Source organism: Varanus komodoensis, unplaced genomic scaffold (genome assembly GCF_004798865.1).
Source record: "Varanus komodoensis strain SLA01 unplaced genomic scaffold, ASM479886v1 scaffold5, whole genome shotgun sequence".
Lineage (NCBI taxonomy): Eukaryota > Metazoa > Chordata > Lepidosauria > Squamata > Varanidae > Varanus > Varanus komodoensis.
Window position 1 is genome coordinate 29983050 of NW_025336087.1, and position 27584 is coordinate 30010633.

The window sequence follows — 27584 nt, forward strand, 5'->3', positions numbered from 1 at the left end:
GAGTGAGGCTGGCTAGTACCAAGACAAAGAGCATGACATCCGAAAACAGAGTGTGTAGTCGCACACTGAAATTTGAGAATAACTAAAACTGCAAAAGCCATACCTGTAAAAATTGAGGTTCAGCTGTATTTCTAAGACATACTAATATTTTTCTTATTCTCACTAGAGTGGAGTTTTCTAAAATAAGTAGTGATATTGTAAATATTACTGAAGATTCAACTTTACAAAACTATCCCAATCTCTTGCACTGCCTATAAGATTAGAAAATTAGGAATTACTGCTGGCTTTTTAACAATTTGCTATGTCATCTGTATCATTTGTAATGGAAATGCAACATTTGCAACTATGCATATTTAGGATTCCATCTATATACCAGAAATGCTGAATAAATATAAAAGAATATAACTTCCACTAGTTAATAGTGTAAGACGCATCTCACTGAAACAGTATGTACATATATATTGGACATATTCAATATGTATATGAATGCCTGCAAATCCAGTTACCTTGATATTAAGATAAAATTAAGCAACTATATGGAAATTGGACTTAAGGGAGAAAACTGTTGGGGAATTTGATGCGGATATTAGGTAAATGGTAGGGTGAAAGGGGAAACTAGCAATGTAGGAATTAGGGGCATTACCCAAGGAGGTTTCTAGATTTGCTTAGACAGGAAAATGAGACTTGAGAAGAGACTTGAGAAGTAGCCTTATGCTGGTGTATGGCTGACAAAATTCACAAGAATCATGATACCTTATAGTAGTTCCTTGCAGTCGATCAATTTTCTTATTTAGCTCTGCAATAATGCTATGGAGCTCTGTAATTCGTTCCTCATAGCGAAGCGTTGTCCGCTCTTGCACATCTTCATGCTCTCTCATTAGGTGGGACTGTTCACACTAAAAAACAAAAACAGAATAACTTAAAAAAGTTCAGAAGAGTATCTGGGGCTTTATTGTCAGGGATTTACGGTGGATTATATGGATTTAGATACATTTCACATATTCTCTCATCTTTCGAATACTCTAACAATCTAACTAGAGGTTTTTTTACTAGGAAATTACGAGGAAGCCTAAAATAGAGCATAAAGGCTATTTTCCAGGATATCTGCATATGAGAATATAAGGCAAAGCAATTTTGTATTCTGTATTGCCTTTATCCTTTGGTCAAATCTTGTTTATGTAATTCTTAAAAGTTTATGTAATTCTTAAAGTCTCCTACAGAAATATGTTGATTAAAACAAAAACAAAATGTTGATTAAAACACAAAACAAAATGTTGATTAAAATACAAAACAAAATGTATACTATACTTGGTCCACTAAACATATTTAACAATGAAGACATAATATATTGTCAATTTAACCACCTACTGAAGAATCTGTGTGTGTAAGTATATAGTACTGTAAAGAAACCAAATAAACAGAACAGTTCTTAAAGCACCTTACAACATTCTTGAGTTAACATTAAGCCTAACATTAACTGATGATGATGGAGATGGTCCCGGTGCTGGAGAGTCAGGGTCTGAATGTGCTGCTGAGAGAGTGGCCACTGGAGTCTAAGCTCTGGATGCAGTGGAACAAAAAGCCATGACTAATATATCATTAGGGATCTATAAGGCCTCTGAGAGATGCATCACCAAATGTATTGCGTAGTTCCCTGGAGATAGCTGTGACGATCTCTAGGGAACTATGTGGCCACTAATGATGCATCACCAAATGTGTTGCATAATTCCACAGAGATACGCATGGCTTTTCATAAAAGATATTCATATAGGGTTTCTGGCAGTCATGTGTTCATAAGTATGGGTTGTTTGTGACGCAGTTTTTATAACTCAGAGACTACATGTAGATGTACTATTTTTAACTTGCTATAACAAAAATATAACTATCTAGGATCCTTTGGTAGTGACTTTACTCCAACAAAAACCCCAGGACATGTTTATGTAATTCTTAAAGTCTCCTACAGAAAGAAAAACATTTTTTTATGTGAGAGGGCATTTCCTGAGGACATTTTTATTTTTCTAGCAGTAAACAAATAGCATAAAAATCATCTATGAAATATTTTATCTCTTGAAATGAGTGAAATGCTGTTTAACACAGGGTTTTATTCACTCAGAATGTGTTGCATTTAGATCTTTGTCAATACTACAGAATCAATTCCTATATACACTATATGGGCAACCCATGAACTGCATGTAGCTCTCCCTCTCCCTGTCACCAAAGAAAGAAGAGTGTTATCACTGCAGAGAACAGATTGCAAAACTGACATATTCCTCAATGCTTCCAGTTTACTGCTACAGTCATTAGAGGGAAAAAAGAGGACTATCATGCAAAAAAGTTTCTCAAGTGCATGGGTGTACTTGAAAGCCAAAACACAGAGTGTGGCATCAAGAGTTCCAATGCGCTATTCTAAGCACCATGCTTTGTGATTAAGTCATATGTGTGCCTAGCTGCCTTTTTTCTGGAGGTGTCCCTTTTCTCCAGAGCAGAATGTAGGGGTCACACATCTCTGACAATCTCTGGCAATGGCAAGGAACATTGGGGAAAACAGGTGGAAAGGAACTGGAGGAAGGTAACAGCAGAACAGTTGAGCAGGAGATCTCAGAGAAAAACAGCCTGTTTGCAGGGAACATATGCCAGAGTGAGTTTGTTGTATGTGATGACTGCAAAATTTTGCTCTCCTACCTTCCTGACCATAAGTATAAACACTTTATGTTTCTTCTCAAATGCTACTCTTCACTGGCTTTATGTATAATTCCACATTGTTTAAACTCCTCTGCTGGGCCATTAAGTCTTTTATGACCTTGCACTCATCTGTCTTCATTGCTTTTTTCCCACTCCCTCCTCAGCTTTCATCAAATAAAAATCAAATAACATATATATTCCTATCTTTCTTGGATTTCCTTCTTGATGTTCCATTTGATTTCTTTGATTACCTTCCTATTGTGCACTGTGGGCTATTCTAGTGGAAAGGCAGGACATCAGTGATGGCTTTTTCCCAATAAGGTGGTATATAAGCAAAGTGAATGTAATAAATAATAAACAAAGGTAAGGTTTCCCCATGACATTAAGTCCAGTTGTGTCTGACTCTAGGGAGTTCATCTTCATTTCTTAGCCAAGGAAGCCAATGTTTGTCCACAGACAGTTTCTGTGGTCATGAGTCCAGCATGACTAAATGCCAAAGCACACAGAACACTGTTACCTTCCCACTGAAGCGATACCTATTTATCTACTTGCATTTGCATACTTTCAAACTGCTACAATGGCAGGAGCTGGGACAAGGCAATGAAAACTCATCCCGTTGCGCGTATTTGAACTGCCAACCTTTCGATCAACAAGCCCAACAGCTCAGCGGTTTAAACCACTGTAACCCCCGCATCCCCCAAATAATAAGTACTCCAAGGTTAATTACTGTGTGATTTACTTTAAGATTAACATATAGCAACTATTATATTTTAGATGCTTTTATAAACAATAATTAAGAAGTGGGACCTACAACAACCTGCCATGCTCTTTTTCTGGATACTCAATTCCATGTCCCACTCTCCCTCAGTAAGCATACTCAAGTCTTTCTTGAGCTGGCCCTTAGGGTTATCTGTATGTCTGCCAACCTTGAGGTTTCCCTGAAGTCTGCTGCTATTTCCCTCCTTGTGCAAGGATGGCACTGTCCTGGCTACATAAAGATTCATACACAGAGAACGAGCTCATTATTGGTATATAAAATGTGATGACATTGATGACACAATTAATTCTTTAATCTAAAATAAGTAATGAGCAGAATTTCAGCAATTTTCCAGTTGCACCAACCATTAATGTCAGATGCTTTGTTCTCTTCCAGTTTACTGCCACATTTCTCCTTGCAAAATGGAGCAAGTTAATGATAAACCACATATCATTTTTTACTACTCTGGTTTGTTTTGTTTATTTGAAGTAGAACATTCCAACATGATCCACTTTAAACAAATGTAACAGCTGATATACACAGACTATTTTGCATCCTCCACCATCTTCCACCATTCCTGCAAATGCACTAATAGCATCCCTTTTCCACTTCAGCTTTGAATATATATTTTCCTTGAAGAAGAAAAATATCTTCTCATTTGCATGATTACCACAAAGATGTCTGATTAATTACAGTGAGGGGAAGGAACTGAAACTATGTAGCCAGTTGTTCTATTTAATTTTTGTAGCTGACCTTTTCGTTTAAGATTTGGCTATCAGTGGCAGCAGTGATTCTAGAACAAGAAATAAAATGTGCACTTGTAGTTTCCACTTAATCTTAGTCCCCTTCCAATATTTTGATCATTATCAGTAATGTTAGCATTGATGAGACCCATTGAAATGAATAGGGTGTAAGGTACTTGAATCTGTGACTAACTTAAGTCTCATTCATTTCAATGAACAACTTTAGCTAGGACTAACATTGAATATTACCCAATATATTTCATTTTATTATGCTACACCCATGGAGTTATTACATCATTTTTATCATCACACTTCCATATGGTAATCACAGATAATTTGCAGTTTATATTTATAAAACTCAAGTCTCAAATCATCATTTCAGTGATGGTCATGTAGCCTTGGGATTAACTGCAGTCAAAAATACCACTTGACATATAATAGAAAGGAAAGGCTGAGGCATACATTAGACAAATGCTTGCAAATGTAGACCAGTCGCTTCGGGCAGGGCAGAAGAAAATTTATTTCTAGGCAAGACATGAGCAACCTTTTTACTGAAATAGAAAGGGGTGATTCTTATACAGAAATCCAGGCCCTGTTAAACCTATGAAGACTGGAAGGCCGTGGGAAAAAAAACACAAAGCAACAAGATGATGATGTAAGAAATATGATAGAGAAACTATGTCAGCTCTGTGATATTGGTATGATATATAGAAACCTGCAGGATCATGTGATTAAATACGACTTCACTGTATTAATGACCCAAATCTAAACTACAATAGCTTAGGTCACAGAACTAGAGCTCAGAATAATCCTATCATCAGCAGCAACAGCATTGCCAGTGTGGTGTGGGGCTTAGAATGTTGGACTGATGACTTGGGAGATCCAGGTTCTAGTCTCCACTTGGCTACGAAGTTCACTGGGTAATTTTAGGCCAGCCACAAATATTCTGTGGAATCCACCTCACAGGATTCTTTTTCTGAAAATAAAATGGAGCTCTGTAAGTCACTTTGGGTTTCTTGCAAGAGGAAAAAAGGTGGGGTATAATTGCAATGTTGTCGTTGTCAACATCATCCAAATAATATCTGACAATGTTGGCAGGCATAGGATTGTTTCCCAAGGCAGCTGCATGAAGTTGAAATCAGTTTAGAGTGATGATTATTTCACAATTGTTGAAATAGGGTAAGTTATTACATGATTCATCCCACGCCTTCTAGACCTCACATAACATGGAACTGTTCACCAAGGGAGGAGGAGCTAAAGTGCCAATGTTTGATTTATTGTTATCTTAAAGCTCATTTCATTTTAGCAGAAGAATCACCCAAAGACACACACAGGCATGTTTTTCCCTCCTTGACAGAAACAGTGAAACAGAGTGAGTCAGAAGGGGCCTCCTGGGCCATCTAGTCTGACCCCCCGGCTCCAGCCGGCTCCACTCATAACATGCCTACCATGTGCATGTCCAGCCTATCCTTAAATACCTTCACTGCTGGGGCTTCACCAACCTCCCTTGAAAGCCCATTCCATACCCTAGGGGTCTTAACTATCAGAAAGTACTTCCTGGCATTCACCCTAAAACTTGGTTCCTTGAGCTTTGCTCCATTGGAATGTGTCCTGTCCTCCACTGCAGGGGGGGGAAGGTCATGACCCACCCCAGCATGGCACCCCCTAATGTGCCTGTATGTCACTAACAGGTCCCCTCTGAGTCTCCTCCTCTCAAGGCAGAAAAGACCCAGCTCCCTCAGTCTCTCCTCATATGGCTTACCCTGCAAGCCACCATCCTAGTGTCCCTTCACTGAGTCCAACATTGCTGAATCCCTCTTGTACTGAGGGGCACAGAATTGAACACAATACTGACTCACAACCTTGCTATATCCTCCTTATAATGAGGGGCACAGAACTGAACACAATACTGACTCACAACCTTGCTATATCCTCCTTATAATGAGGGGCACAGAATTGAACACAATATTGACACACCAGAGTTGTATAGAGCAGCAATATGCTTGAATGTCACTCAACCAATCAGAAAGATTAAGATTAAGAAAGCTATCACTATCATCATCATCATCATCTTATTTCTATACTGCCCAATAGCCAAAGTATATCTGCATTCTCCAGCTGAGAAAGAACATTTTCCATGATATTTAGGCAAACCAGAAAGGTACTAGAAGCCCAGCTCAGCCAAACAATCATTTTAATGATGCAAACTTGCAGAACCCTTGCAATGGCTTTGAAGTTGGTGGAGAAAGAACCATATGGACAACCATATTTGATTGCACCCTTAGTTGATTAATTCTCTAATCCTAAATGTTCAAGGTTAAAAATAGGTGCTATAGGAAGACTTCTTCTCCTGCTTCATGATGTCAGCAATAAAACATCTTGTGTTCCACAGGCCAGAGAACATGTGGCCAATGCAATTTTGAAATGGCCTAAAATAACAGATACCACATAAGAGCTCTATTTTTCATAAAGGATATATAGGACTCTTGAGTCAGGACAAAAATAACTTCTTGCTCTCTCTCTTCCTGGAATACATATTAATAAAATACATCTTTGTTTTTGAGCAAGACTTTGTATCATTTGTCCTTTTCCTCCTCTGACATATAGAGGAGACTACTACATTATGCTGTGCTCACCTGTTAAAAGTCTCACTTATTTGATAGTTATCTGATCAAAGTGTCTAATCTTTTTACTGGTTAAATTATTTGCAGCATTAAAGGCCAAGATCATTTTAGCATACTGAATAATTAACTAACCTGTGCTTTTGCCAATTTCTTTTCCAACAAATCCCTTTCTCGTTCCGTTTGCTGTAGGCGTTTATTAAGTTCAACGATGTCTCCTTTCAGAGATGCCAGTGCTGCTAAGTGGAGCTGTAACACATAAGCAAAATTCAGTTAAAATTAAACACTTTCTACAAAACATGCTTAGCTTTATTCTGGAACAGCATAGGCAATGCAAGAGGCTGAAACCAAGCGTGAAACTTCTCACTTTGGAATTTTTAACTCAAGAAGTAGGACAAGCTATTACACATCATTCAAATGCTTCCATTTGGCACATTTCCAACTTTAACACTGAATATATTTGCTTATCAAAATTCACACCAAAGTTTTAAGTACAATGGAGTTTCAAGTAATTGTAAGCATTAGCGCCAGAAGCAGAAATGACAAAACTGAAACTGTCGTACTTGGGGCACAGCATAAGAAGGCAAGACTCACTGCAGAGAAAAGAAGAGGAATCATAGAATAACAGAAGGCCATTGGGTCCAACCCCCCATTGAGTGAAGGACACCAAGTTAAACTGTCCCTATAAGATGGCTGCCCAGTTGCATCTTGATTGCCTCTAGTGTGGGAGAGTTCACAACCTCCCTAGGGAATTAGCTCCATTGTCGTATTGCTCTAAGAGTCAGGAATTTTTTTTCTGATAACTAGCTGGAATCTGGCTTCCTGTAACTTCAGCCATTATTCCATTTCCTGCATTCTGGGATGATTAAGAATAGACCCTGTCCTTCTTCTTTGTGAAAGCCTTTCAAGTACTTGTACAGTGCTATCATATCTCCCTTAAGTCTTCTCTTTTTGAAGCTAAACATACCCAGTTGTTTCAAACTCTCCTGACAGGGCTTTGTTTCCAGACCCTGAATCATCCTTGTTGCCCTACTCTGATCCTTTTCCAGTTTGTCTGCATCTTTCTTAAACTATGGTGTCCAGAAGCAGACACAGTACTCCAGACGAGGTCTAACCAGTGCTGAGTAAAGGAGAACATGGGATTTGGAAGTGAAACTTCTATTAATGCAGCCTAAAATAACATTTGCCCCTTTTGTAACCACATCACATTGTTGAGTCGTATTCATCTTGTGATCTACAACAATTCCAAGATCCTTCTCACTTGCAGTATTGTTGAGCCAAGTATTCCACATCTTGTGATGATGCATTTAATTTCTTTTTCTTAGGTGCAGAACTTGGCATTTGTCCCTATTTTGTTCTGTTGTTTTCAGCCCAGCACCCCAACCTATCAAGATAATTTTATTTCCTGAGTATTAGCTATTCTGCCCAGTTTTGTGTCATTTGCAAAGTTGATAATCATTCCCTTGAACTTCCTCATTTAAATAAAAACTAAAAATGGTGAGGAGCACTGGGCCCAGGACTGAACTGCAGTACCTCAACTGCTACCTTTCCCCAGTTTGAGAAAGTGCCATAGATGAACACTGTTTGAGTTGGATTTTGTAGCCAACTGTGGAGCCACCTAATTGTTGCTCCATCTAGCCTATTTTTAGCTAGATATCATGGGCACTTTGCCAAAAGCTGTGCTAAAGTGAAGACAGATTACGTCCACAGCATTCCGACAGTCCATCAGGGAGGTTACCTGATCAAAAAATGAAATCAGAATAGTCTGGCAAGATTTGTTCTTGAGAAAAGACCAAATATGTAGTGGTATGACTCCAGAAAAAATTGACTAGTGACTCCGTAAGACCTGAGTTTGTAAGAGCAGGGCAGGGCTGTGAAGGGCAAGACACTTTTGTGGGCATTCATTCCTGTGGCCACTGTAAGTCAGACACCGCCTCCTCCTTCTCCTCAATAATAATTTTCATTTCTATGCTCCCCACAGCTTAAGCTCTACATGTGGTTTACAACGAAGTATAAAAACAATAAATACAGCACATATAACAAGTCTCCATGCATTATTATTTTAATGTGACTTTAGATTCTGTTGGTTCAGAGTTTTATGTTACTGAAGCCACATCACATATTTTGGTTGATTTTTATTTCTATCAAGTAGTGCCATCACCTTTGGCCTAGGATAGTGATAGCGAACCTTTCAGAGACTGAGTGCCCAAACTGCAACCCAAAACCCACTTATTTATTGCAAAGTGCCAACAGTACAATAAAACCTGAATACTGAGGTTTTACTTTAGAAAAAAACACACAGCCAGTCCAAGCAAATATCCTTGGCAGTGCACTGACTGGCCATGCGAAAGCTCGGACGAGTCGCAGCTAATGAGTCATGGCTCGCGACATCATCACCTGGCGCCACTACTCCTTTCTGAGCATGTGCATGGACCCATGTGCGCTGTTATCCGATGCTCAGCTGCTGGAGCGATGCAGGGGAGACTTGGTTTGTGTGCTGACACAGAGGGCTCTGCGTGCCCGCTGCGGCACGCATGCCATAGGTTCACCACCACTGGCCTAGGTCATCTTGGTCAGAATAATAACCATAGCTAAATCCTAACATATTTTGCATGGTAAATTATTTCCTTACAAACTACTTGGTGGCAAATGTGGGCTACATGAATGAGCTGTAATACCATCTTAGAGAAAAGGTTAGCCAAGACATAGTTTTAATCAAACATGTAACCTGAAGCAAAACTCCAACAGATTAAAACTTTAAACATTTCTGGGAATGTATTCCACCAGATTTCACAGTTATTAAGCTGTGAAAGATGTTGAAGATTACCAAAACACCAAAACGGAATTAGAATGCAACACAACACACTTTTTAAATGCCTTATCAGAATTAAACAATATTAAAAGAACTCTACTGGTGAGAATATAAAGTGGTTCTGTCCAAAGCTCCATGGATTTTTAGAGCAACTTTTGGATTCTTGTGTTCCATTTATCCCAGTCTATACCATCTTTCATTTTCTAATTGTCCTGAAATCCCCCTTCTGGTCTTTGTCCCTTACAGGACAGAGATCTACCATCCTACCTGTACCTGAAAATCCTTCTCTTCAATCCCAGCTTTACTAGATTCAATTCCATCATCTTCCTTTCCCCCCACCACCAATACCCAGGTTCCACAGTTCCACAGTGCTAAGTTATTCTTCTGGTGGAGAAGGTAATCATTGCTATGACCAGATGGTTCAGTAGAGTCCCTGTTCTTCACCTTTACCTCTACTTAAGAAAGTCTTTGATAACTCTTTTCTTCCCATTCTTTGTCTTCCTTCTCTCATACTCACCTGGCCATTCTGTCTGTTGTCTGTTCCTTCCGTCTTTCTGTTCTTTTTTTCACCTCCAATTTCACACACTCTGACCAATTCCAGCTCCTATGTAGGCCTACACACTGTGTGTGCAGGCAGCCACTGCTGTTGATGCCAGTCCAACCAAAACACTGTGGGACAGGTGAGTGAGGAGACACTGTACTGGCTGCAGTGCTAAGTCCCACTGATGATCCCTGGCTCACTGTTTAAGAAACACTGATAGGAAATACTTTCTAGCAATTGCTTTAATTGCTCAAAATAATATTTTTTCTTCTATCCCTTCTTTCTTCTTTGAAAGACAGTCCAATAAATCTAGAGTAACTACAGTAAAAACAGAGTCACACGATCAATTTGTTCAGCAACCAGAGAGATCAAATATAACTATAAATGGCATAAACATACATGTGACTCAAGTGTTCAGGGCAGACACCACCCTTCTTTATCCACCCAAGCAGCTTGGGTTCTTGAATGCCTGCTGCACATGATTACTCAAATGATCTAAGGCTCTTATAAAAGTTTCAATGATTTCGTGTTTCACAATACTACAAGTGAAGCAGTCAAGCAGAAAGACCAAGCATACCACAAGCTCTGCAAAGATCTACCTCAGATTTCTATATCAGAGTGTCTTTATAAACTAAAGGGTCCTTTAGCAGTAATGATAATCACTAATGACAGAATAACCTTCAAGTTCAGAGCCATGTTTGTCTGTGGCTATTTATTTAAAAGGATTCGGTCTAACTTATTTTTAGAGCACAAGCTTTCAGAAACTGCATCCACTTTATCTGATGAAGAAAGAAAACAGAAAACTTATGAGATTTGTTTGATTTTTAAAAGGAAACAATTTGGTGGTATATTTATCCTAAAACAGTACACCTTTATTCCTTCTGTAAGGTTCTCCTAAGAGAAAGGAATCCATAGTCCATATTTAAGCCTTGTTTAATGAATTAAAGGCACTTTTTTTATATAAATTCTGCCCTTGATTATCAGATGCCCTCCAACTCAGAGGTTTAATCATTCAATCCAAGATGGGAGAACAGGTGGAAGTAATCTTTGCATTCTTGTCCTCCTGGCCTGCTCTTTTTTTCTTGATGGACTTTGCTGCCCATCTAGCAACAAGGATGAGGGGAGCAACCTGGGAAGGCCTCAAGTTAGCTCCTGGACTCTTTGGTTTTCTCACCTTGCCACTCACTGAAATGCTTTTCCCTCCTTTTCAAAGGTTTTCCAACCTTGGAGGCCAGCTAAAACAGTCCTTTCCATGTTGACTGCAAGGGATAATGAGGGTTAAATCACTGACTTCCCTTTGTGAGGTGAAAAGTACTGTCTTTCAGAGGATCTCCAGTATCATGTGGCCCTTCAGACAAGGTCTAGGAGGTGTAGGATTGTTCCCTAAATAATTTTATCATTTGTTCTGTCACCTTACTTCCCAGCCATCTGACCTTAATCTGAGAATGCTCTCTAGATAGCTTTGTAGATACAGAGCAGGTGGAGTCAGTGGTCATAGGCCATGTTGGTACCCATGACATACAGCAATGTAGTCATGAGATCCTGGAAATAAAATTTAGGTTGCTGGGTAAATGGCAGAAATCCAGGACCTCTGAGGTGGCTTTCTCTGAAATGCTACCAGTTTTACATGCAGGGCCAACTAGAAAAGCACAGCTGAGAAGTCTCCAAGCATGGATGAGCAGGGTTATAGAGAGGGGGGGTTTCACATTTGTTAGGTAGTGGGGTGGGACAAGCCAGGCCTGGGATGGGCTCCAACTGAACCAGAACGTAACTAGACTGCTGGTGCAGAACATAAAAAGGTGGCAGAGCAGCTTTTAAACTTGGTTGATGTTGACAGACTCTATCAGCCCTAGCCAGCAATGTCAATTGTATGGAATGACGGAAGTTGCAATAAACCAACATCTGGAAAGGGACACATTTCCTATCTCTGCTTTACTGCAAATATATATTCTGAGAATCTAGAGGAATGCTTCAGCTTATACACCATAAGCACAGCATGGTATTTCTAGTATCTTGCCTCAGTTTCTATTTCAACACTAAAATGTCTCCCACCCAAATGATAGCTGTCTTGCAAATAGAGACATTTCTTTAAAATGATCAGTTAGTGCAGATTAGCAGGCCTTTCAATCATAAGCTCTTTCAGTTATTTGCACTATCAATTTTGTACCCCCTTAAAAAAATCAAAATAGGCATGTTTTTATGACACAAATGATGAAATGAGTGCAATCAAAGTCCATTTTAACAAATAAAATGACCATAGAAAGATGGGAAACCTAAAAGAGAAGATATCTTTGAACATTGCTAACTTGACAACTCAAAACTCCCTAAGATGCTTTTACTGTTTGATCCTTGAAGCATGAACCTAGAATACCTCAACCAATTGTCCTTTAAAAACAATTTCAAACAAAAAGAATTGCTCAGAAAAATGGTGTTAGATTGCTCGCGGCTTACAGGAAAAAATACCTTCACCAAGCTGTTATTTGTAGAAATCTAAGATAAAAAGGTAAAAAAACCCAGTGGGTTCAAAGAACATTCACTCCTTTTAATGAAGCAAACTGAAGTCTGATATCAGCTTTATCCACCTAGTTGTTCCATATATTTTTATACTATATTCAAACAAAAATTCTTTAGAGCCAAAATTTAGAAGAAACCATCAAAACAAAGCAAGAATACATATTGTGAGCCATCCAGAGATTATCTATATTGGACTGGTTAAAACTATCCTAATAAATAAATACATACATACATACATACATACACTCATGACATACTTTGAAATAGCACGTACTTGAAAAGACATTTCAAAAAACACCTATACCCTGTTGGTCAAAAATGGTCAGTGCCATGATTATGAGATGAAAATAACATTAATTCTTCCAAGTGTAGAAGCCCTTCCTGCCTTTCTACCATAACTATGAGGAACTTGCTAGTAAGTTGCCCCAAAGAGTGCCAGAAGAACAATGCCAAATTCCAAGGCAAATTTTGTGCATACATTACAAACTATACAACTCCACTGTCCATATTTTCAAATAGTACATGTAACAGTATTTGTTCACATAAATCCCTTTCCTCTCTCTGTCATCTCTCTCATTCTCAAAATTTAGGTTGCAACCTTCTCAGTGAAAATGTTTTTAATTAAGTTACTTTGTACCATATATTATGCAACAGACAAAAAAACTTTTGTGGGAGAGCATACAACATTATTTCTTTACAGTGCTCAATGTCAAGGGGTGATCCAAGGAACAGGTTTGCTGTTAGGTATTGCTCCAGCACAAAAGTTTATAATAATTAAGTCCTCCATAGCTCATCTGTTTTCAGTGAAAACACTGCAGGAATTTATCTATCTGGATATGTGCACCCACGCACAAATGTTCCCCAGAAAGTCATCTGTGTTCACTGTTCTCACACTGTTTCTTTACTTCTGAAAAAACCCTTGAAAAGAAAAAAAATCAAAGACTTCCAGGCAACAGCCAGTATATGTAATGACATCCACATTAAAATGGATTTCTTTCTTAGGATTTGCTGAAACTTTCTATTTGGCTTATTGAAACCAGCGATGAATGACCAGACTTACATCTCCCTTCATTCATTCGTCTACTTTAAACATTTAATTGAGGAATAATCACACTGACCTCAAAAGGACGTGAGACTTCAGGAATGGATTGCACTGCAGCCTCAGATGATGGCTGTACTAAACAGCCAGTTCGTTGCTCCAACCCTGCTGATTGCCCCACTCCTCCCAGTCTGAACAGCAAGTGACAATTAGGCACAAATAAGAAGCAAGAAGCAAAACACCCAGAAATTTATTTCCTCCACAGAACAGGTTTTCATGATTGCATCAACCAGCAGATGGAGAAGCCTGTATTTTTTTAATTGAGTGATAAATACAATGGACTCAAGCTCTTTCAAAAAAAGTTCTCAGGTAGAAAATTATCCTGTCAAATTTACAGTATCAAAAGGACTTAACCCGCACCCCCACCCCCACAAAACAAAAAAATCCTTAAGCCAACAGTTTGCAGGCTAACCAAACAAAGGTAGATTGTTTGTAGTGGAGAATTCTAAATCTTCCTTTCAGAAGAAGGAAAACTCTGAAGTTGCACAAAGAAGTGGATAAGATTGGTGGGGCAGCTGGGAGAGGTGAGGTGGGGATGTGAATTCCAAGCAGACCATACTGTGCAATGTCAAATGAATAAGCAGTATCCTTAACTCCTGGAACCAATTTACACTTCAAAGCATGCTTTCTAAGTACCTGACTCACACAGCTACAATGATGAAAGGTACTGCAAATCCAGTCCTGGAATGTGTATTGTAGGTCAGAAAATCTTTTCTTTCTTTTCTGCTCAGCTTGTAATTAGCAATCTGAAATATGCTTGTGGATCAAAACCCAAACCAATAGACCACAGTCAGAAGTAGTGATATGTACATAATTTACCTTGTTCCTCAGCTCTCCACCCCCACCAGGACTGGCTTGGCTGGAATGAGTTAACAGCAATTCCACTGAGGAAGTTGCTTTGAGGAATAAGGAAGGAGACACTCCTTGTTCAGATCACAGGGAGAAACAGCCATTAGAAAGTTGCAAAAGGCTGGACGGCTGGGAATGTCTGTGGTAGAGAAAGGGGGTGGAAGTACGCCATTTACAACTAATGTAGAAATGTAAAAATATACAAGAGGTATGAGTTATTGTTGTCTTATTAAGTTTTAAAAATAAATTTGTATTCTTTACAGTGAAAGGATTCTATTACAATAGCTGCATAGAACAGCCAATTCTTTTGACAGCTCAGAACTGGATGTAGGTCATAGAGAGGCAGGGCCAAAGTAGAAGCAGTTGGGATTTTGTAATAAGCTTCTTTACAAAACAGGGACTGCCCAGTCACTGCACAGCAGATTTCAGGGACTGTAAAATGAAGTTAATCATTCAAAGGACCATATAAATATTACATCTTCTGATCGTTTTGATTTTCCCAATGTAACTGACTAGACGTAATCCTGGAAATTCACTATCTCAAATGGTCAAAATAGTAAGGTCATCAGACTCACTTGTCCAGAAAATTCTTCCTCAATTCTGTGCTAAAATATGTAGTAGCAAAGAGAATGGTAGAATCACTTTATTTGACTAAGCATTCATGATTTCAATAAAAACTCCATTGTGCTCAAGGATATTGTGAAATCAAGACCAACTCTGTTCCATAGCACTGTTAGAATAAGCTGTGTCAGACCTATGGAAAAAATAATAATTTGTAATAGCAGGGTGTCAGTGTCAGCTACTTGGCAGGATATGCAAAGGCTAGCTTATACCTTACATTACTTGTCCATGTAGTCAGTTCCAGCTGCCCCTACAATATCTGCGAGAACAGTGGTAAAGTTATTCTCCAAAAATTACAGAAAATGTTACCAGCCATAACCTTAAGAACAAGATTGCCACTTTTTTGACTTTAACAGGCATCCAACTAAAATAATTAGGTAAGTTTCAGTTTCCCTTTATTTATCATCAAAGAAAGTACTCCCCTTCCTAAATGTCTGTATGTCAATCTGTTACTTAAGTACAACAACAAATCCAATAAGAGAAATTGGCATTAATAGATCATTCTAGACATTCAGTCCAGCCCAGTTCAGGCATTGTAGCTAACAATGGTTTGGCTGCCAAGACTATGCCTCAGGCTTGCATGCTCTAATTCTGTCTCTCACATCCTGATTTGCAAAAACCATAATATGCTGTAATGATTTGCAAAGGGATAGTTGCATTAGTCCAATGTAGCAAAAACAACTAAGAATCTTGTGGTACCTTAAAGACATAGATGTGTGTGTGTGTGTGTGTATTAACAAACACCTCCCTCCCATCTTCTGGCATAAGCTAACATGAACCCTGTCTCCTTCATTAGATGCATAAAGTATTAACCACAATTTGGCAGATTTATACACATGCTGGGGTGGAGACATAAACCATGTGGTCAGAGAGGCTATCAGAGACAGTGATAATTAACCATGTAAGCAGGGCTGGCTGTCAGAAGCTGGTCTCTCTCCACCAGACCTGCTCCCTCTCCCCTCTGCTCTCCTTCCCAGCAGATCAAGACAAGAGGCTTCTAGTTATTGTCTTTATTATGTTATAAAGCTAGCCTAGCTGCCCAGTTTTAATACAAAAAGGAATATTGCAGAAGTCATTAACCAAGTGAGGTCTGAACACCCGCTATTAAGGAAATAAAGCTTATGCTGAGAAGTTGGTTCCAGACTGAATTCCTCTCCTCCCATTCCAACCAAGAGGAGTTTGCTCCTTCCTCAGGGTGATTCCTCTTGCTTTTGGGCCAGACTGCAGAATGGCACAGGCTACTCAATTAGTTTGCTCTTTTAATCTGATACAGGACTATGGAACTGATTGTTCTATATCTACCTCCTTCTGGCTCCGCCTGTGCAACATTGTTTTCTCCACATCTGGTTCTCAGCAGTCTCTTGGCTTATCACTGGCCATGTTAACCTTGGCATTTCAGCTAAGAATTCTGACCCCACCTCTTCTACTAGTTTTGATTCAGATTCTGAGGCAACAAGCTTGGAATGCTACATTTTGGGAGAAGGAGGCCAAATCCCTACACTAGCTCTCTCAAGCAGTAAATCTGGAAGGTCAGCAGATCGGCACTACGTGGAGGGTCACAGGTTACACTGCCATCCCTGCTGCATGTCTCCCAAAAGCAAGGCACAAGGCAGACAGCTGAACACTGTCTCACTCTGGCAGCCACCCAGAGAGCAGCATCAGCCCCTCTCCTGCTGGAAAGGCCCCCAGCATGCCTCCCCAGTATTGCCCAGCCCTTCAGTAAGTAAGAAAGACTGTTCTGTCCATCCTAAGAACATGGCACTGGCAGAAGAGTGTCCCTGGAGATTGCCTGTATTGGCATGGTGCAGGCAGTGTATGCACTAATCCTGTACGCAGTGTATGCACAAAGGATTGCTCAGAGCACTGAGGGGAAGATGGATGATAAGGAGGGAGGGGGAAGAGAAAAAGGAGGGGAGGAGCGACAAGTGGGAAAGGGGTAAGAAGGGAACGGAAGGAGAAGAGAGCAGGAGAGGAGGGTAGAGTGGTAATGACAACAGCTTAAGCATCTCTCCCTCCTCCCCCTTGCAGAGGTTGCAAACATAAAAGGAGCCATACTGAATCAAACTGTGGGTCCATCTAGTCCAGTTATCTGTTCACACAGTAACAGCATCCCATGTGTGTTCTCTAGCTATGGGTATACAGAGGAATACTGTTTCTGATATTGGAGGCAGCGCACAGTAATCATGACCAATAACAACTGATACCCTTCCCTCAATGGTAATCTTAATAGAAATTTCCTAACAGCTACCATTCACCACACATTGCTTCGTTTTTAACACAGATACCACAGCAATCATGTGTAGATTAACACACGAACCAGATTTTAAAAAGTCCTCGTTCAACTCAAAGGAAATAAAGTTTACTCTCTTCATATTTCTACTTCCACAATTTCACATTGATATCTACCTTTAAAATTCCTTAGTTGAAGAACAGTCACTTTAAAGGCCGAATTGTTCCTGAACTGGTGTCATAAGCCTTCCCTCTGTCACTTGAAATATAAATATTAGACCAGAAATCATCGCTGTAGTATTTATGGCCCACAAAATCCCCAAGTTGTGCTAAGAATTTATACCAGTGTTTTCATGGTCAGAAGCAAGCTCTCATGTTTGAGTAAGGAGAACAGTGGTAGAAAAAATTTTCAACTTGAGTAGCTTCTAAACTTCCACTCATCAATTTCAGTCATCACTTCATAAGTAACATTACAAATCCTTTAATAAGCCAAATACAGCCATGAAAGTTATCACTTAAGAAATGAATGAACCAAAGTAGTAAAAAGATGAGAAAGTCAATGAAAACCACCACATAAATTAAAGGCATAGTGATATATGTTGTACTTCACAATACTGCAAAATGTCTCCATCCTTTTGATGACCTCTCAGTATATTAGAAAGTGCCCTATAGGAACCCATTTCTGTGCTTGCAGTCAGTAGCATGGCTATAAATCTAAGTAATGTTACAGAAACATAAATCTTGAATTCTGTAGGCCGCCCATAAAAAACAATAAATCTTAACAAGGGAAGCATAGTACACACCTTTTTATTTGTTTTAAGTATTTCATTTGTGTAAACTGCTGTGACAAAAACAAATCAAAGTTCAAAAACATATACTTTGACAACTATGCATAACTTATTTACTGCCTTGTCGTATGAACCTTTCTTCTACAAGCCCATTTATTAAAAGGTATGTCAGACTTGAAACCCAAAGCTATGTTATGATGTGTTATAAGCACTACCGTCCAGTGATCAACTTGTTTTTAATACACTTTGCTAACTGAACAAACAAAAAATCTATTTAATCTTCTGGAATTTCAGAGAACTTCATCTAATGAGAGCAAGCATGACTAAAATTTGGAGCTAGCCTAACTCTAAAATAGGTAGTATTCTGGCATACTGATCACTGGCTATGCATTTTAATAAATGGCTTCTAGGACTACAACTCTGTTAAATTTTGAATCCCCCTACCCATTTAATGGTACTGTCTTAACTCAAATGGTTGGCTGGCTATAAGTATTCTCTACCTCTCATGTCACTTCAGTGAGGAAGAGACTTGGGTTTCAGAGAAGAAACAAAAAAGTTCTAAAGGGACTGGTGAGGTGAACCATCAACACAATATATTTATACAAAGCTATTTTCTGTCATTTGAATGACACAATAGACTTGGGTGAAACCTCAAGTTATTGCTTCACTGTAATTGCGGGAACTTGCTACCAACTTCAGCTGTATGGAGTAGAACCAGCAAGAACTGAACAAGCAATATGACACAACTAAAAAACAAGCATAACAAACAGATCAAGATTAATATCTCATACTCAAGGGTTGATGTAAGAGTTTTTTTTTCCTTTTAAAGGAAAGGTTCTCTATGCTCTTGGCAAAGTCCATTAGCAAATTTAACAATATGGTTAAGCATATGGTTAAAAGCATGTTTGAGAATGGACTTCTTTGGTTTGAAAGAATGCCATATGAAAAATATAAACACTATTCATTGTTAAGTATTTTAGCCTTTCTACTTGAAGAAAGAACTAACAGCATAACAAAGCCTTATACTTTGAAATAGGTGTGTGCTTTATTACAACAATATCCATTCATGAAAATGTTTTATTGTTTGTGAGCACACTGCAAAGCCCTACATAACTTGGGATCAGTTTCTCTAAAAGACTACATTAGTTCATATATGCATGCCCTTTTTTTAAGATCTGAGAATCAGTAGGATTGAGGAAGGCAGTTTGCATGACCAAAACAAGACATGAGGGCTTGTTGTGAGGCTTGTAACATGCTATGTGTCATGTGCTTATCATGTTGCTCAAAGCAGAGATCATGGCTTATTATAAAGTTAAACAATCCTTAAATAACCCTACAACAGCTCATGGCTTATCTGAGGATTGTTTAACCCTCTAGCAAGTCATGCCTCACAGGTTCATATGGTACGATAAGCTGTGGCCAGGCAGTGATTGTACAAATCTTGCATAAGCCATGATGATGTCAGCATTGCTCATTTAAGGAAATACAAACTGTGGAGAGAGACCCTCATGCCTGTCCTGCAAACATCTGAAGCACATTTTGATCAAACTCAAGATAAAACCTTCTTATTGGCTGCTTCCAGATTCTGGAACTCTTTGCCAAGAGGTCTAACTAGCCCCATCTCTACTTTCAGACACCAAAGGAAACAGTTTTAGTTAAACCTGAGTTTAGCCCATAAGATGACTTAAAAAAAGCTAAACAGTTTTAGCAAGCTGTTTTATTGATGTAATTAATACTTTAAACTTCCTTTATGTTTTTTAGCATATGTGTATATTTCATTGCTGTTTTGTGGATTCTATTATGGATTGCATTTGGGTTTTGTTGCTAATTTCCTGGAATACAACTTACGAAATCAATAATTATAACCTTACCAATCTATATGCAAGAAAACATTGAACAACTTTTTTCCCAAAAGGTATTATGATTTGATCCAGAATTCTCTCTACTCTAGGAAGAGACTCCATTATTAACAACAACAAAACACAAAACAAAACCTAGGAGATTCCAGGTATTTTTCATTGCAGGCTCATTTCTGGTTCCGTCTTTCAAGAACGTACCTCACCAAGAATTGCTTTTTCAGATTGCTCCAGCTCATAGGGAAATTGTAACTAAAGATGTTTATTTCAGTGGAACCAATCTAGAGGAGATATATGCTGGAATAATTGATTGGGATTTCTGAAAGCTATAAATTACTATGTATTGACCAAATGATTGAATATCATCAAACCAGTTGACCTCTTGAACACCCATCAGAGCTGTATTTAGAGTAAAGACAAAAACAGAGAAAAGAAGAAACTGTCTTAGGTTTCACACAGCAGTCCTCATCCTAGTAAAAGTAAAAACTGAAAGCACAGGATGACTAAAGGTGAGAGGAAAAGAAGCAAAGCAGGAAGTATAGGAGCAGTGCGGTGGTCTGCACTCAGGTACCATGCAAGCCCTCTCCGGCCGCTTTTATTTTTTGCTTTAAAAACAACCTTGACAAATCCAGTTATTCTGACAGGATTTAATATGCGTAAAGCAATGTGGCAACAAATAAAAGACTGAGTTACTCTTCTTGGAATATCAAACCAATTGGCAAAATCTGGAGTTGTCACACCAAAATGAAGAGGAGGAGGAGGAGAATGGGCTCTTCAAAGTGGGTTTTATTTGTAACAAAACGAATAAATAAACTTACCACACTAGTGCAGTAAGACAGCAGAGTGTAAACAAGTTCAAAAAAGGCTAAAAAAAAGTAATGGCTGAACACCACTGATTCTTTATTATGATGTTCAGGTTATCAATTTGTATCATCTCCTAAACCATTTCCTTCCAGATGCTTTACATTCCCATCAGCCCCAGCCAGCATGGTGTATTATAAAAAATACTGTGCACTTCAGCCTCAAACTTTTAGCGGGTGCAAGAAAGGTGATCCTAAAGATTATACCTTTGCAGCCACCACACAAGCAAAAAATATACATTAAAAGCATTTCCTAAAGTAGCTGAAGATGTTTCAAATCTGAATAAATTCATCAATCCTCCATTTATTTTAAATACCACAGCTATTTTTGTTAAGATGGCATGTGAAAGATTATATTTAAAACTATATTACAAGTGCATTTTAATCAACAGTATGAGTGTATTTATATTTGTTCTAACAGTTAGGAAGCTAGATTAGGCAAAACACAGCTTTTTGTTATTAATCAAGATGTTTTCTTCCTACTGATATCAAGAATTATCTGTAGGAGGAAAATCTCTGAAAAATATATGCTACAATTAAGACACTTTAGGCTAATATATATACCTTTAAATGTATGTATAGTAGCTAATCTTTTTTGTGATGAAGTAAATGCAGAAGCCTCCATCTGAATCCCTGCACCTACTCCAGAATAAAAAAGAAAGTAAACACCATACCTGTTGGACACACATTTAAAATATTGTATGCATTTAGCCCTAAGAGATTTCATTTTGTGTGTGTTCTCAGTTAAGAAAAAGTATCACTGAACTGTTTAAAACAGCATGGAACAGGAAACTATCCCTCTCAAACCATGCCCTATACACAGCAGTTAATTTGAACAAAAGAGCCAGGTTTTTTTTTAAAGGGGAGGGGTTAATTAAATAAGACTGTCACTGATGTTAGAATGAGATGCTACCATCCATGGATACACAAAAGGGTCTAAAAGGCCCATAGTAAAACAAGGTATAAACCAAATGGGCAAGGTTCCAATGCTCAGGACATACAAATGGCTGTAAATTACTCATAATCAAGAAAGTAGGGATGTCAGATGGGGACTGAAATTATAGATACAGCTTATCTTAGTTCCAGCTTGTTCACATTTCATACAAGCCCTGCAGCCATTTCAGAATGCCCTGTTTTCCATTATAAATTAATCATAGAAGCTGCGTGGCCTGTTGTCAGGCACTATGGAAATGCAGACTGGCTGACAAACCAAATTCTTCCTGTCATTTCAAAACAAAAGCAAATCAGTTTATATTTTCCTTCACAAAGTGGCTACCAAATATGAAGGAAACATTTACCTCCTCAAGGCATCAGGAAGATATTAGAGATATTCTTGATTTGTTTTTAAACATTTCTAAGAACAGCTGTCTTGTACATTTTTGTATAATGAAAAAATATGTTTTGCTTATGTCTCCTCTCAACCCCCACCCCAGGTTTTAATCATTAGAAGAGAATTGCAGCATTATTAAAAAAAAAAACCAAGTAAACAGAGTCTTTTATCTGGCTGGATGTTTTTGTAATGATCAAGTGGTTTTAGGTAATTAACCAAACAAGTGTTACTGTTCTTCAATCGGGGGCTAATTCTGACTCTTTGTAATGAAGACAATTTTTTTTTCTTCAACTCACCTGCTGTTGGAAAATTATTACAGTCACTTCACAGAGCACACCGTGACACACTTGGGCATTAAGGGGTAATTATGTATTACATATATTTAGTGGGATCAGTTAACTCTCTCCCTCCCTCCCTCCCTCCCTCCCTCCCTCTACTCCATTTGAGATTGACTCCTTCAAATCATCTCCATCAAGTAGCACTACTATACTATATCCCCACTATATTGGCCACTGGTTTCAATCTTACAGCTGAATGAACACTTGATGAGGTAAATGGATTGGAGAAATGACAGACAGACAAAGGGTTAAGCAGTTTCAATAGTTTTTCCACTTTAGAGGCATTTTGCAATAGCTTACAGATTAGTAATTATGTTGCGGCTCTACTTCTCTGAAAAGCTTATGCCACAATAAAACTGTTGCTTTGAGCAGTAAAATGTTCATTCATCATATTTACTCTGTGCATTTTAAGCATACCTTTCAAGATACTTCTGCCACAAAGCTTAATGTGAGCAAAGTCCCTTACATGCACTGTCTGAATCAAAATGCTATGCTGAACTATCTATAATAATAAAAAAGAACATGTGCCTAGCTGGCTGGGTTCAGACATAACAAGAAGCCACAGTGGAAGCCATGGTGGCATGGCTTGTTATGTCTGAACCCAGCAAGCAAGGTGAAGCATGATAACCACACAGAGAAGAAAACAGCCTATGTTTTCCTGCTTCATCACAGCTTGTTTTCATACCTGAAACCAGAAACCATGCTTCTTTCACAAAGTTCTTGCAGAGTGGCCATGGTTGCAGCAGATCCCCTTGTCTGTACTTATCCAGGTCTGCCTTGCAACTACTGACTTGTAGCCAGCAAACTGATTGGCTGCTGTGTTCACCCTTTTCACACACTGCTTTCAGATCCTACAGCTTGGAATTTTGGCAGCAGTAGGGCATCATGCCATGTCACCTCTAGCAGCAGCAACCTTGAGGACGGCAGTTCTTGGCACTCCTTTTGGTTACTGCAGCTTGCTGAGGTGATGGCTGGAAAATGCGTAGCATGTGGTCTAATCATGGAGCCAGTGCTCTCCTCGTACAAAAGTTGCCTACACAAGAAGAGCACACTGGCTCCTCCTTGTGTGCAGGCATCACCAACCGGGCTCTTGCCCTGTCTCCTGCCCTCCACTCTTCTCCTCTCTTGTCCCTGGCATTCCTTAGGACTGTCAACAAACCCCACTGTTGCCTACCCGCCCCCTTCCACAATTTTTAGCTTCCAACTAAAGTTTTTTTCCAGGAAAATGACCACATGCACTCCCAAAGGAAACTCTTCGCAGCAGGACACAGTGCCTCCATCCCTGGCACTGGCTGCACTGGTGACACAGGCAGGTGCAGTGCACCTTGGGATTGATGTTGAGTGGTGAGAGCGGATGGAAGATAGAGGATGATGAAAACCACTCATACATGGACACTATGTGCCTGCCAACCCAAGATGAGACACTGTGTTGTACAGTAACTGTGCCCACCCCAAGATCCCCTTACTTTTAGGTTTCAGAGACAGTTGCTGTGGTGCTGGCTGACAGAGGCCGCATTCACACATAATGCTGAACCAAAATCAATTCCCATCAGCTCCAGCCAGCATGGTTTATTATAAAAAATGCTGTGCACTTTAGTCTAAAACATTTAGAGGCTGCAAGATCAAGAAAGGTGATCCTAAAGATCATACCTTTGCAGCCACTGTGCAAACAGAAAGTATACATTAAAAGGAATTCCTAAAGAAACTGAAGGAGGATTGGTCACACCATAGTTTAGCATTAAACTTAAACTAAGCATAGTTTAGCATGGGAACCTTGGGCTGTGCATCTGGAGCTACAAAACACACTCCTGTTTTAAATGCGACTGTGTTTCAATCCTGCAGTACCATTTTTAGTCAATAGGTGACTAATCAGCAAATAACTTGAAGTCAATATAGCTTGAAGTAAAAGGAGCGTAATTGAAGGGGCAGAGTTATGTGACAGCCTCTATCCATGCTGTAAGGCACTGATTCTTCAAAGCAAATCATGTCCAACTCTGACAGCAGTGTAACTTTGTTTGGGACCTTCATTGTATCAAACTATGTGCTATTCCAAGCCATGAAACACCACCTCCATTCACTGGTGTTGAAAAAGAACCCTTACCTTTCATTCTATGTCATTTAAAAATAATTGGAACATGCATTTATGTTAGAATCTGTGCTGTTTCTTTTAATATTATGTCCATAAAGTTCTGTTCATTTGGATTTATATATTAACTCTTGGAGAACAGAAGTACAAACAAAAAGTAGAGTATAAAGTATACAATGTTTTATAAAAGTAGTCTTTTGTTTATTAGATGCAAAATACTAATATTGCAAACCCCCATGAAGACACGGACAAATGGAAAGATGCATCACTCAGAACTGAATAGAGCTGGGGAAAATGCCAACAGGTATTGGTTGAATAGCAGGGATGGTGAAGGACATGACTGCTTAATTTAAAAAAAGAAGAATAAACTACCAGTAATAATTCATTCTATTTGAGTAATTTCCAGTGCAAGAAACACAGCAACTTATTGTAGAAATTTTGAGGTCATTGTAATTTAATTCCATTTTTAATATTTCAGCTTTCCAGCAAACTAAACTTCTATTTTCTTGCTTTCACTTTCAAATTTAATTTTCCCTTATCCCAATTCTATGACATCCAAGTTATCATTTTAGGAGGTGAATACAATGTATGTTTTCTATAAATAATGGCTTTAGTAGTTTATTTCCCTTTGCACAGATTGAGCAATTTCACTGAGCCATGTTTAAGATGGATAGATTTATATGTCAGTTCTCCCCTGGCATATAAAGGATATTCTACCCACTTCCACTATAATATACAATTTATCATGCAAGCATGAGAAGGATTGGAGAGAAACTTATTTCATACTCCCAAATGAAACAAAACAAAACAGGTTTTATCCAATGTAAGTTAACATTGGATATGCAGTTGAAGTATGTAAAATTCTGTGGTTGCTGTAATATAAAACAAGGACATTCCTATTATCAGGACTGCCACTGTTCACATGTACATACAACCTTGCATCTATACATGTAAATCCAAACAGCACTAAATATTAAGATCTTTAAGGGGTGTGGCACACAGTGCTAAATCACAATTACAAAATTAGTTGATTAACACTGGGCCAAATAACTATTCCTTTGCATAGCTCAACACTGTGGGATTGTCTTACCTACTCTCCTGCAAACACACGTCCCTGATTTAGATTGGTATTAAGGAACTTCAAGAGTGGAGGATGTAAGCTTCCTTCCTACCCTCCATGTTTGATCCTAATATCACCAATCACCAGGGAAGTAGGGGCTGAAAAGACATAAAGTTCCATATCTATTTGTCTTCTAAGTTCAAACACATTTCACACATTTTCCTATCATCCTTGTCAATGGAATATAGTAATTGAAATTTGCAAAAATTGACACAGCACACTATTCTCTTCCATTAACAATGACAGAGGAAGAACGAAAAAGACATTGGTGGAAGGATATAAAAGTTTACTATGGAGTGGAGAGCATTTGGAGGCCTAAATCCAAAAGGGTTTATTATGTAGCCTACCTGGCCAAATGAGCAATAAGAGAACTAGATTTGATTGAAATTAGTCTAATATTTCTATTATTTTTGTTTGAGGGTTTCCCAGAGATAACATCCCTAATACATTATAGTTATCCAGTACCTTACAGGAGTTTCATTCCCTTTTGACTTTTCCACATTTTATTGTGTTACACTATGGAACTGAAATTGATTTAATTGGCATTTTAAAATCTGATGTACATAAGATACTCAACATGCTGAAGGTGCAAAATATTTTATTGTGGCACAAAAAGTAAATAAAAACAAAATGGCACTTATTGGTTGAATGAGCATCCCCTCCCCCACAGTCAGTACCTGATAGAAGCCCATTAGGTAGCATTTACAGCTGCAAGTGTTCTTGGGTAACTTTCCATCAACTTTGCACATCTAGATCCTGCAATGTATACACATCCTTTCTGGTAAAACTGCCCCATCTCTGTCAAGCTGGATAGGACCTACTGGTGAACAGCATCTTTCAGTCATACCACAGATTCTCAATTGGAGTGAGATCAGGGCTTTGAATGGGTCATTCTAAGTCATTCAGGCCCGTGTTTTCAAACCATTCCAGCGTTACTCTGGCTGTGTGTAGTCCTGCTGAAAGGTGACCTTTTACTCCAGTCCCAGGTCACTTGCAGACTGAAACAGGTTTTCCTGTAGAATTTCCCTGTACTGGGCTCCATCCATCTTGTCCTCAACTTTGATCAGTTTCCCAGTCCATGCCAGGGAAAAGCATAACTACAGCAACGATGCCACCACTATGCTTCACAATGTGGGTGATGTTCTTAGAGCAATAAGCAATATTAGTTTGAAGCAAAATCAGAAAGTTCAATTTTGGTCTTACCATACCAGAAAACGTTTTTACACATGTTTACTTAATTCTCATATACATTTTGCAATCTTCAAATAAGTGGTGATATGGGTTTGCTTCAGCAACAGTTCTCTTTCACTACTCTTCCATAAAGTTCATAATTGTCCCATGGACAGTTTCTTCCATCTCAGCTGCAGGTCTCTCTAGTTCCTGCAGAGTTACCACTGGTTCTCTAAAGTCCTCCTTATCTAATCACTGAGTTTTCATCAAGTGCCTGTTTGTTTTTGTATAACAATAAAAAAACTTTGTACTTCACTGTGTTGAGTATTCTGGGTACGTTAAATGGTAACTATGTCAATTAAATACATCTCAATTCCACACTGCAGCACAATAAAATTTAAGTCAAATGGTGGTGAATACTTCTGCAAGTACCTCAGTGTAGAATACAAGAATTGCAACTGGTTGTCTTACATTTTTACTGGGGCAACATCCAATTTCCAGGCATCTATATATGTATTTTTTGCTTATGTGAGACTCTGTGTACACATTTGATATTTTATCTCAGCCA

The 27584-nt window shown here is 38.7% G+C and overlaps 1 protein-coding gene across 2 annotated transcripts in view; it reads right to left on the reverse strand.

The window, feature by feature from the left end:
* Window positions 1–27584, reverse strand: part of MCC (MCC regulator of WNT signaling pathway) — a 240214-nt gene that overhangs the window by 86574 nt on the left and 126056 nt on the right. For both annotated transcript variants that reach the window (XM_044446082.1, XM_044446083.1), the window contains 2 exons: window positions 6939–7052; window positions 754–896 (listed from right to left, as the gene is read on the reverse strand). In XM_044446082.1, coding sequence (XP_044302017.1) covers window positions 754–896; window positions 6939–7052 — 257 coding nt within the window. The remainder of the gene's footprint in view (window positions 1–753; window positions 897–6938; window positions 7053–27584) is intronic.